We start from the raw sequence: 12,446 nt of genomic DNA on the forward strand, positions 1-12,446 counted from the left end.
TATGAAGGATACAGCGTTACAACAGGACTGTAGTAAGAAGACCATTCTAAAAACTCTAATATTTATTCAAACACTCAAAAAATATTGCCTTGTCTATTTTGAATATAATTTTTGTATGTTCATTTTTAAAACCATCACATATTAACAAAAAAAGCTGAAAAAATGTTCATATAAAATATACATCGCGTATGAAGTCAAATAGAAATCAGAAATCTTACAATAGTTATTCCTGTGAACACAAGAAACAATTTGGTGAGCTGCCACAATTTTTTGTTCAAATTTGACTTTATCACGTCCCAGGAACATGATTATACACGTTACCTATAGTTGTATGGCTTTGGCGCAATCTCAAACATTACACGCAACAAAATTTCGCCTTAACATTTTCAATAAGTTATTCTGACCTTAATGTGGTTATAACAATATACGTGCGACTTTACCCTGCATTATCGGCTAGCATTTCTATAATTCTTCAACCCCTCTTAAAAATCTACCAAAATATGTATGCTGCATGTTACAAACCGTGTAAAAACAACCTATGTTCATTTTACCATCTTTTTACAGTATTCTTTTGTATTTTATGGAGACAAAAATCACACGGGTTTCATTATTAAAACAAAACACACTTCTTTTCTGGGTTCATGGCGGACTTAGCAGGACAGTTGAAGGCCTGAGCAAACTCTGGTACATGCGCCAGATAACTGTTCACCCTGCAATGAAATGGTAAGAATCGGTAAGATTCGGGAATGTTCTCAATATTGCTTCTAAGGCAAAATTGTTAAGGCAAAATTGTTACATACATATAAAATACATCCTAACTTATGTCCCAAATAACTCAAAACCACGGATATTGATGATAGGAAAACACTAAACTTAAGTGTTTGGCGCACCTTAGTGAATTCTGAACCTTAAATCTAACATACGTCATGGCCCGATGTTTGCCGAATGGCAAGAACAAGGGAAAGATTTTTGCGCATGCTTCACGCAGATTCTGAGGAAATGATTTTCCAGGCAAAAAGTTATACATTAACAAAAAGGAGTTAAAGTCAGTTTGTTCACTTGAGTAGTTCAACTTAAATTACTGGTAAGAGGGGGTATATAGAACTTTTAAGAGGGAACTCACTTGAAACAGAAGTACAAAAAAGGAATCTGTCACATATTAGAATTTTTTGTTCCCTAACAAACTAAGAGACAATACAAATGCACTTGCGCAAATGTTTTATCCCTGTGGTGTGAGTTAACCGTTCGATTACAGCTGTTTTAATGATTGTGGTATTACCTAAAGTCCTCCGGATAAAACCCATTTATCGCATTGGCATATCCAGCGGTAGGCCTTCTGTTGAAACACTGCAGCTAAAATTGTGAAAAAATAACACTTGAAAATACATCCTAAGCCTACTTTGCATGAACGTACTGTTTATCACAATTCTTAACCCAAACACATAAAAACAACGGGAACTGAAATTTAGAAATTGGCAGAATATCACCAAAAGCAAAATGGGCAATCCAAAAACAAATTGGTCTTTTAAAATATTACGTATTTTCTTACGTTTAAGGTAATTTTTACAACGATCGATATACTTTGGCGATACTGTCAGTGCCGATTACAAAATAAATACGCTACAAGTTTTACTCCCTGCAAAAAGTTCTCTACAAGGGCACTTCCTGTTGTATAAATGAAATTAAAAAACGGCCATGTCCAGCGCGTCTATTGAGTGTACCGATACAGTCTGTTTCCGGTCTGTGTGAAAATAGCCTGGGTATATATAATGCACTTTCAATACACAAAGAAACAAATACCAACAAAATAAAAACATAACAAACTTGGGCCCCATTCTCATAAGCACCATCGGTCTACGCAGATCGATCCAACTCTGCAGGGACTGTCGCTGATTGCAATCAGCTTCACTGTATAATACGCCTTCTCCTAGTTTAAGTAGAATACTGAAAAGCCGGTGATTATGTGAATACGTTGAAAACAAGAAGAGGTATGTCATGCAAGTAAGCTGATTTCAGTCAGAATTGGATTGGTCTTCGTACACCAATAGTGTCTATGGGAATGAGGTCTTAGACTGCATTCCCACTGATTTAGATCGATCCACCTGGATCGAGCTAACTCCCTGGGGGTTCACGCTGAATTACGTGTGGGATAATACACTGTCACCCGAGCGATATATGCCATAACACCTCGAGCGTGAGCGAGAGGTGTTCATGGCATATATCGCGAGAGGGTGACAGTGTATTATTTGACATAGGCCCCTACATACCGAGAAAAAATACAGTCATTTCATCCTAAAACACCCCTAAAACCGAATAAAGTGACCCTATATCACGCTCTAGAGATGTTTTACGGAATAAACTCGTCCACGTGCGCTGGTCACCTCCCGCCAAATTCTTACATAATGTCTGACCAATTTAGTCAATTTTTTGCCAAATACTTGTCGTGGACGTTCAACTGGCTTGAGAAGTATATAATCATCCGTCGACACTGACCATGCACGTCTCAGCTGAGCCACACCTAGCTGGGACCGTTGCGGAAACAAGGCCCCGAGGCAAAACCTCTACTTTTTAGTGACATCTCTGATAAAAAAAGAGCGTCGGACCGGAATATAGTCAAACTAAATTTTCACAAGTGCAAAGGAGAAAGAAATTTACTTTTTGGTGAAATTTCTGACAACGAGGCAGTTTCGGAATATATTCAAAATCGACGGATGTTTATTACAAGTTCACGGGAGTAATAATTCTAGTTTTTTATTGTCATTTCTGACGACGAGGCGGTTACGGAATATAGTCAAAATCAAACGGATGTGTTAATTTCAAGTCCACAGGAGTAATAATTCTACGTTTTGGAATATACATGTGCTGGTTTTCAGGGCATTCATGTGCTACATGTAATTACAAGATCAAAGGGGGAATTCAATTGATTTTTACCGATATAAAGAGGAAGAATGAACAGCTTAAAAACAAAAGGTAAATAACACAACCCTCGTTTAAGAGTTACAGATTTACAAATAATTAGTATGCACGTATGGCTTAAATGTAAACTAATTCCCCTTTTCAAACCATACCCATATGATATGACTTAATGTAATAAAATGATAAATAATAATTGTTAAACGTGAAAAGTTTATGCTAATTTTTTAAGAGCGTGAGAGATTTTAGATTTGTCTACTGGTAGTTATATAACGCAAGCAACGTCACTATTCTCTTGATGCCAAGAAGGTCACATGATCACTCTGTCTTTGGCTTTCAGCATTTAAGAGACCTCGACTGATTTAACCAAGATGTAGTCGTGTAATAAAGGGAACCGGAGAAGACTGATTGTGCCCGGAAGTGACGTGTAGTGGTGTTAGAAGCGAATCTGAGTGGTCATTTTAACCTGGAGGTGAACGGGAGAGAAGACGTGTAGTCGGAGGAAAAAGAAGTTTTCTAAACAACATGGTAAGATAACTCTCTTTTTTTACGCATTTTGGGCAGAGAATACTTATAGAAATAATAAATGCATGATATGAAAACGTGACACGGAACTTGAAGGTGAAAAATCGTGCTTAATTTGCGGTCAACTTGTTTTGAAATACATGCTGCATCGACCGCCAACGCGACAAAGAGCGTAAAGGGAAAATAATTCCCGGGAGTCTATAAATCGCTGTCATGTGGAAATTTGGCATTAACATAATCTGATATGTCCATATCTAATTATTTTTTTGTGTTTTATGGTATGGGCTGCAATTATAACGATGTTATAGAGATCTTGAAGGACCTTGTGAAAACCTAGACTACATCGAGGTTAAATCCGAGTTTTCCGAGAGACGCTATGCAGAAATGTCGAGTGAAGCGAGACATTTTTGGGTAGCGGCTCGAGGTTGCCCTCGATCTTCTCTGAAGCTTGGCTCTAATGGACAGGCTTCAGTGATCATCATATCGCCACGGTCATACAACATCTCTAGGTATGTATGGAAGTTAATTACCCCCTGACAGGTTTTAGTAGGCGGGACAGACATTTAAGCCGGCTAAGCTGACAGTAATCTAGTGAGACTCCCCACGGGGATAGATCGATCTAAAGTCTGTGGGAATGCAGTCTTATATTGCATCTACCTGAGCAAAGGCGATAAAAAAGGCTTGGTCATTGCTTCTGCCGAGACCAGGCACTTGCTTCTCTGCGGTGTTATCTCCAACCCAATTCTTGTACGCCTAAACACAACACTGATATACATTAAACAACGAAATAAATAAATCACTTATTTGACCAACGAATAAATAATCTACATCAATGGAAAATGGAAAAATAGATAGCCCATATTACAAAATGTCCATCATTACATCATTTCTTAAACATAGATGAGTCTCAGGTAAGCTAATAAATTGCTGTGAAAATAGTTCCATTGGATCTCAGTTTTGATAGTCAGAAAGTTTTCATTTATGAGGATCAGATATGTGGGTCTATCATAAATGAAAACTTTCTGACTAAGTAATAGATTGCTGGAACACTGGCTAACACCAGGCCCGTAGCCCGGGGGGGGGGGGGGGGGTCGGGGGGTTCAAAAGAAACCTCCCCCCCCCTTTTTTGCTGGAAAAAGGTCCACTCTGGGTAAAATTTGACCTAGATACATGGGGATTATATGGTTAAAGGTCCACTTTTTCAGAAAAAGACCCCCCTTTGAAATTGCTGGCTACGGGCCTGCTAACACTTACGTAGTATGCCGTTCTCACGCCGCCACTAGACGCCATGCTCCGTACAGCCAAGGTTTCTCCGTTCACGGGGACTGATTTCTGAAGTATTTTAAAAAGATTTTATGAAAATATATGTATATCTGATAAATACAAGTAATTCAAAACGTAAATAGGTTAATATAAAGCGCTGATGAAGATGAGAAAGCTAAATAGTGTAAAGTCTTTACATTCAGCAGAACGGTCCATTGAATTGCTTTTGAATATGGAGTAAAAATAACGGTCTATTTAAAATCAGTTTTTCAGTTAGTTTCCTCACCACGCTGTTATCTTCTGGCAAAATAAAGCTGACAGTTTTCCCCGTGTAGTAGTCGATAATACACTGTTTTTTCTGCAAGTAGTTCCCATAAGTCGCATTGCTCCACCACTCCTGTAGGCTGCCGTCTTTCCCGGTGGATAGGCCTGAAAATAATGTGGTTCAATAGTTTTGATGATTGACTTAAGTGAAAAAATGTGTAGCCGATGACTTCAGTAAAAGCACAAGCAAAACAAAGGCGTCGAGGAGTACAATAGCAACTTAAAAGCATGCAGTGAGCGTAAGACCCAGCAGTTATGGTAAATTGATGTCCCTGAAAATTGGAACGATTTTATTGAAAACGCCAGCGTATTTTGAGAAAAAAACTACGATCTTTCAACCTACTTTCGAGTTTTAAGTTTCAAATTCTTAGTACCTCTCGTATAGTAATAGAGATGGAAACTGGTAAATTACTGGATCATTCTAAAAAAATTAAACGAAAAAAAATTTTCTCATTATGCCTATAAGTGATATCTCGAAAAAAATCCACAAATCCTTTTTTTTTTTTGCTTCTTTTTAGTAAAAAAACATATTCATATCTAAGGTCTTTCAGCGGTCTCACTTTAAAAAGAAGTCAACATGGCAGTAACTACAGAAGGCCTATTACCATACTCGTCAATGGCATGTAGCAGGTTGTGTGCGATAAGAGACCCCAAGCCGCCATATTTGCTGTGCATAGGCATTGGGTACGTATACACAGGGAACTGGAACATTCCCGCGGGGACAATGATCTCATTCCACGGGTTGAAAAACCTCACTACAGCCTGGTAAAGGGTTATGTCGTCGCTCTCCGTCTTTTGTCGGCCTTGGGTCAGGTACTTGGTCCAGGTAGCTTTCTCGAAGGCGTTCACGCTCAGAATGTTGCCGATGAAGTCGGACACGTTCACTTTCAGCTGGAAAGAAGAAAAACCGGGAAGTATGAAATCAACGTGACAAGACAATGCCGACACAGATTCGTATAAAAAAACATTCAGAAATAATGGAACTTTTGGGGAATGTTAAAATCTGAGTGTTTCTAGTCTCTAAGCATTTTGGACTTAAGCGTCAAATACAAGTTATACAACATTGGTCAAAAAGGTTGTCCCACTCCCAATTCCATGTACATGTGGTGGGACAACCTTTTTGACCAATGTTGTATAAGCTTTAATCTGTCACATTTTATTGTGTCCCTGTCGCATTAAAAAGTTTAACATCAAATAGGCAGCACATTTGCAGTCCCTCTAGACACGGCAGGCGACAACCCTACACAGAGTCATTCCTCTGTTCAAGAATATACGCTTGCAAATCTGGAGGCACACAAGCTTCAAAATGAGAACACATCAATACACCCTTCAAAATTTGTTGGAAACCATCATCCACTACATTTTAATCCCTTACCTCTAAAACATCCTTTGCCGCGCGGATATCATTGGTGTCTTTTCAATCAAATTATCGAAAATATATGTCACATGTACTTACCGCGTCGTACTTACGGTCCATGAAAAAGTGGTCCACCGCGCTCGGGTCGTAGGCTATTTTATCTACAATGGCAGCCATCTAAAGACAAACACAAGAGTACATCTGTAACAAATTTAAAGCCTCAAGTAAAGGTGTTGTAGCGTTACTTAAAGTATATATCACCCCCGCCCGCCCCCCACCCCAACAAGGACTCAAATTATTCTGGTCGGATAATAAACCATGAAAAAATTTACTCGACTTTAAAGTAGGTAGTTTAACAGTAATATTGTGATCTTTAAATGTGCTTTGTACGAGCATTAAAGAAAATAATAATGATAAAAACAATAAGCGTCTATAACATTGTTTAAAACAATTGCAATAAACTATAAAATGCAAGTATATGCCCACCTTTTCTCTGGCAAATTTCTTGGTGGGTTCGTCCATCCATGTCACCTCTTGTAGTCGACTCACTATCGTCTGCTTCAAGTTGGAGACGATGGCTTCCACCTGAAAAGAAGACAATTTGAATTATATTATATATTTGTTCGTGGGTCTGTTTCTGAATGGAATTGAAGCCAAATTTGGTGAGGGTCGAATTGATTGATCACTTTAAATAAGCCTACAATTGACCAGTTATTATTTTTTTTTGAGAAGGATATATGAACAATTACACAACTGATCCGTATACAAAGTAGTGAACGCTCGGCCAACTTCGGTTGACGTCGTATTCAGAATCGAGTTACTGAATCGCCCGAACTGTACCGAATGGAGTGAACACTTAAAAAGTGCCAAGTTACCCTATCCTTCTTGTTGTCCGTGAAATGATCCTGAACAAACAGGGCACCAAGAGCGTCCCCCATTTTTTCTGTCATGTAGCCAAAACAGAGCATAGATATGGGGTAATTGGTCCTCTGCCCCGATCTGGCCTTTCTAAATGTCCTAGTGGCGTGAATATACTCAGATGATAGATCCTCGGTGTATGTCCGCATAAGTTGCCAGTGAAGGTAGTTGTTCAACACCCTAAAGGAAAACATAACCATCAAATGTACCGGTATATAACATGTCTTTTTCCTTTTTTGCGTGTTTCAATATGAAATGCTATATAGTAGAGTATATAGGTTTCGCATCGGGGTACTATTATCTCTCACTATTCTTTTTAATCCCCTCAGGATTGTGCACTATAATGAAATTAAATATTATGTAAAATTCTCTCTGTGGCTCTAGAGGAGGGTACTAAAAGAGTATTTTTTCACCACAAAGATCTAACCTACGCGGTGAAGGCTAGGATCCAACATCTTATGTCTGTGTGTATGTTCTCTGTGTAGGATGGGGCATTTAGGGGATCGGATATGCTGCATATAATGGGTGATATGATCGCAATCAAACGCCACAACCTGGCGAGGACTTTAACCCAAGAAACCCCTGTCTTAAACAATCACATATTGTTTCCAGTCTTAAATTTCTGTTGCATTGCATTTATACGTTAAACCTTGTCATGCCAGTTTCAATATTCTACTTTGGAAATATTATCTTCTTTTCGCCACCACATGATTAATGTAATTATTAAACAGAGCGAAAAAACGTTCCTTTTTTTAAACTTTCTTCAGACTTTTTCCAGGCTTATGTCATAGAAAACGTATACGTGACTTGGTAAAACAAACCTGTCTCTAGAATTAGGGTCCATGTCGGCTAGCATAGTGCTCATTCGGCGTAAATAATTCAACTCCAGAAGGACAACGTTGGTATCACTAGTAACTGTCGTACCAAACATGTACTGAAATAATCTCAACCAGTCGATCTGAAGTAATAATAATAACAATAAAAATAATAAGAATTAGGTTAATATTTCTAATAGAGTATCGAAAGTTACCAAATATTTGGTTATAGAAAAATTGCGGCTGACATAAAACTGGATGCTGTATGCACATGCCAATCACTGTGTCCCCTTTGACACTTTAAACATTAAAACGATGGGACGACTGTAACTATGACATTATGGCAGTAATCGCATTTCACTGAATAAATGAACAATGAACAATTTCTTATTTTGAAATGTTATTCCGGCCATTTTTTAAAATCGTGTATTTGAAAATGACAGTTTAACCAGTGGTTTGTTTTCAACCATAAACTTTTCATTTGCTAAGATATCTTGACATGGCTTAGTTCAAAACCCATTTTATCCAAGATAACTTAAAATTTTAAAAACGCACAAAACAACATACAATTATAGTGGCATTGCAACATGGCATTTGAAAGAGTCGCCCATTCATTGGGAACTCATCGGCCAAATCCGTCGTATACGGAAAAAGACGACGATTGCCGAGTGCTTACCTGGCCCGCTATCTTATTCAGGTTGGATATTGTCTTCCTATTATCCATGTGATATGGATTTTTGTTAGCTCCCGTTCTCCTGGACACCTATTTAGAATGAAAATAAGATTATATTTTCGAAAAGTAGATATTATAAACCCAGTAATAGTCAGGCCATATTCTTTCATATCGCTAAGACAATGGCTTCATTCCGTTACAGTATCAACCCTGCTGTTGGGGGTTTCTTCAAACACCTATCTTGAGAATAATTTGCATGTTTATTCATTGTTGATATTATAAAGTTGATAAGGGTTCAACGCAATTTGGTTCATTCTTTGAAATCAGCAGTAAATACTCATTGCTTTGATATTCTACTAGTACTAGAAAAGACAGAATCAACGAGATACTAAATAATGTACAATCGCCACCATCATATCAGCAATAATACCTACATAGAAGAATAAATAATAATAGAAAAGTCTCACGTTTGCCAACTGCATCTCAAACTGGTAGACATCGGCAACGAACTGTTCGATACTCCTGTTTACATTGCCGTTATTGGGGTCCATTCCATTGTCTCGTACCAGTAATCTGGCCGTCTGTCGCATGTAGTCTCTGTATGCAGCCTGGACCTAGTCAGCGATGAAGTTGACCAAAACTTTATATTCTTTAATATGCTATCAAAAGAGCAGGGTATGTTTGATAAAAATACTGTAAATGAATAGGGAGCCAGAATGAGGCATTGGGCTTATGTCGGGCACAAGACGGGACTTACTACAGGGTCTTAATAAAGGTTATTCAATTCAACATCCGAAATCCGACTTATAATCTTCTTTCTCCAAAACGAATGTGATTGGAGGGGCCTTCTAACTTGTGTTCACTCTCACACTATTAAATTGAGAGAAAAAAATGTAGCTGTTTAAAGGGCACCATACTAGCGGTTTTCGAGGTAATGAATGACTATTATCTGTACTAAGGAAAATGGCGGACGAGTTCGGCGTACCAGACGAACAAAAACAGATCCGACGATGACGGTTTCTTGAAGAAATCTGAGTCAGCTTTACAAAAAATGAACGGGACGGTGTAGCCAAGAGCCTTTCATATAGGTGGACTTTATTTGAGGGTGATTTTATGTTTCTATTCCTGTTTTTTTTTTTTTTTTTTTTTTTTTTTTTTTTTTTTTTTTTTTTTTAATTTAGAACACGCGCAATCGAAAGCGTTATACTTACCATCCGGGCCCATGTACCTGTCCAAAAGTATATCCCAGGTCTCCCGTTATTCATTAAACCCATTCCATTCTGATCAATCTGAAGAAGAAAATTTCCTCCCCTCAAAACGCTGTTAATTTATTCATGGCTGTAAAAAACATCTTTGTTTCATAGAAAGTTTGGAGTGGTCTAGTTTCTGAAATTCAAAAGAATCGTCTATTACGGCTGCGGTTGTAGTTAATTTCTTACTTATTTTATCAAAATCACGAGGACCTGGCGTACTTAGTATCAGGAAAATGCACGTCACGTGTCACGGGCTTCTTGTCAACAAAAAGTAGACGACGTTTACCGTCAAAACTGCTGCTGAGATGAAAAGAGTTCACATAGAATAATCGAATTATGAGTAATACGGGCTCAAAATATGCTACGTGAAATCATCATCCGGTGTCTATCAAGCTTCATTGAATAGTGAGAAAAAAAATAGATGTTAGATGCGATTGATACCCGGTGTGGTCATAGATGGGCGTCATTTATGCTCAAACAAGGACTTCATACAAATCAGTTAAAAAAAAGATAAGACAGGTGATTCTTTTGTTTTCAAAGTTTTTTTGCGTTGATCACCTTCATGACTTTATTTTTCCAAGCTTAAGACATGTAAACATAATTAAAGTAGGGTTAAATATTGATATTCGAGGTCACTCAAAGACATTAAATGGCGGGAGGTGGCAAATATTTCAACCAGGGAAATAAGAAAGCATTAACATACAGCTAGTGCCGTGTTAACGGTAAATGTGAAGTTGGCAATGATCTCTGAGGAGAAAAACTTAAAAAAAAATAATGACACCAACTCTTCAGTTTTGTCTTCGAAAGAGCAATTTCGGGCACAATTTAAAAAAAGTAATTTTAGTCAAAATTGTTCTTATTTTTCTTTAAACACTGAAAATTTTAGCAAATTTAACTCAGAATAATCATGGCATATCCTTCATGCACTACAAGGTTTCAATCGTAAGTAATTTCTTAGTTTTTGTAAAACGGCTCTAATAGCCACATTTTCCTGGTTTACTACTGGTGCTAATTTATCATCAATGTAAGAAGGCTAAGATTTTCAGTCTTAAGACGAAGACCAACTTTCGACAAACTTATTACATTATTTTATTTAAGGCCTAAACTCATACCTCGATAACTCCCTTTTTGGTCCTTGACGTGTCCATTATGTCCGACTCCACTTTGATCGAAAACAACGCATTTGCCCAGAAGTCCACATGAATTTTCTCCAGTGCTGACTGAAAGTTCCAGTTTTGCATAGAGTTATCGAAAACGTACCAGGGTCCCAGCTGCCTGCCGTTGTCGTTGTTGTTGATCATGTTAATAAGCGGCGTCCCTTTGAGTCTCTCCGTGTTGTACTGAGAGGTGCAAGACTTGTAAAAATCCTTAACTTTTCTCTCGTAGGACCAGTCAACATTCCGCTGTATGGGACTGAACAAAATGCGCATGATTTTCCTCTGGTTGAATAAATACGCGTCCTGAATGACAGTTCTTTCGGTAGAACTAGCCCCGATTTGCATGAACTTCGGGTAGTTACCGCAGGCGAAGGTGTGGAAGTCGGTGCATGGGTCCACGCTCGCGTTCATCAGCCGTATCATGTTGGACGCCTCCCTTAGGCATCCTTTGGTAACGCACTGCTCCGGGGGCGGGCTCTGGGACGCTCGAACACCCAAGAGCACAATCATCAGTATGGTCAGAAAGATGAAGACGGCGCCCAGAACGCCCAAAATTACCTCGTTTTTATTGCACGTATTCCCTCCTGCATAGTTCTTCCCAAAATTACTACTAGGAATAACCTTTTCTATGTCTTCGACCTCTCCATTTACGCTCCCCTTTTCCATTTTTCTATTTAAATAAATAAATATATATTTAGACCTCAAGATCCGCTCATCGGGCAGTGTTTTCGCATCTGTCAGTAAGGCACAGGGTACATTACATATAGTATATATACTAGTATATATGCGTTAATGTAGATCAACTTAGGGGCGTTAATAAGGACGGCTTGGTGACAGACACGGGGTTAGGAGGGTTATCTCTGTAGTATTGGTATACACCGTTTGTACTCCAAAACCGACCCGATATAAGACCTAGAATATGCCCTCGACTTCAATCACGCACCTGGAGTTAGAGAGTTAACTGGAGACGCATCTTAAGCATCAAGATAACGGTGGATTCTCACAAATATTTCTGATACGTTCTAAATGGAGTACAGGCGGGATAAGTGGTCACAATCCAGAAAAAGATAACGCTGGCGAGGGGGGCATTAACATGAGCGTAGTTGTACATTGAGCGAGTTATTATCTTAATATAGGCCCTATCAAGTATCATTTAGTCAAAAGAAGTGGACTGGGACACTTGGCCTTTTCGATTCCCATGCTAAAGACAGAAGTGTATGTGTGTGTGTGTGTTTGCGGGCACGGATA

At 38.5% G+C, this 12,446-nt stretch overlaps 1 protein-coding gene across 1 annotated transcript; it reads right to left on the minus strand.

Annotated features, from left to right (window-relative positions):
- Positions 1-39: 39 nt before the first annotated feature.
- Positions 40-11,979, minus strand: LOC106165418 (endothelin-converting enzyme 1). Its single transcript, XM_013543621.3, has 14 exons — positions 11,154-11,979; positions 10,000-10,077; positions 9,256-9,402; positions 8,792-8,878; positions 8,122-8,258; positions 7,258-7,480; positions 6,869-6,967; positions 6,482-6,559; positions 5,631-5,916; positions 4,988-5,130; positions 4,693-4,770; positions 4,096-4,191; positions 1,280-1,353; positions 40-710 (listed from the first exon to the last, which is right to left on the minus strand). The coding sequence occupies exons 1-14, from the start codon at positions 11,862-11,864 to the stop codon at positions 611-613; spliced, it is 2,337 nt and encodes a 778-aa protein (XP_013399075.2). The 5' UTR covers positions 11,865-11,979; the 3' UTR covers positions 40-610.
- Between the last annotated feature and the right edge of the window lie 467 nt (positions 11,980-12,446).

This window comes from Lingula anatina, chromosome 5, assembly GCF_051362555.1.
Source record: "Lingula anatina isolate TDL-2025a chromosome 5, LinAna3.0, whole genome shotgun sequence".
Lineage (NCBI taxonomy): Eukaryota > Metazoa > Brachiopoda > Lingulata > Lingulida > Lingulidae > Lingula > Lingula anatina.

Excerpts from the sequence above, each read along its gene's own strand:
- LOC106165418 (XM_013543621.3), bottom strand. The coding sequence starts at position 11,864 with ATGGAAAAGGGGAGCGTAAATGGAGAGGTCGAAGACATAGAAAAGGTT. Across the intron at positions 8,879-9,255 it reads TTGAGATGCAGTTGGCAAAC|GTGTCCAGGAGAACGGGAGC; the intron begins GTGAGACTTTTC and ends CATTCTAAATAG. Across the intron at positions 6,560-6,868 it reads AGAAATTTGCCAGAGAAAAG|ATGGCTGCCATTGTAGATAA; the intron begins GTGGGCATATAC and ends GTTTGTCTTTAG.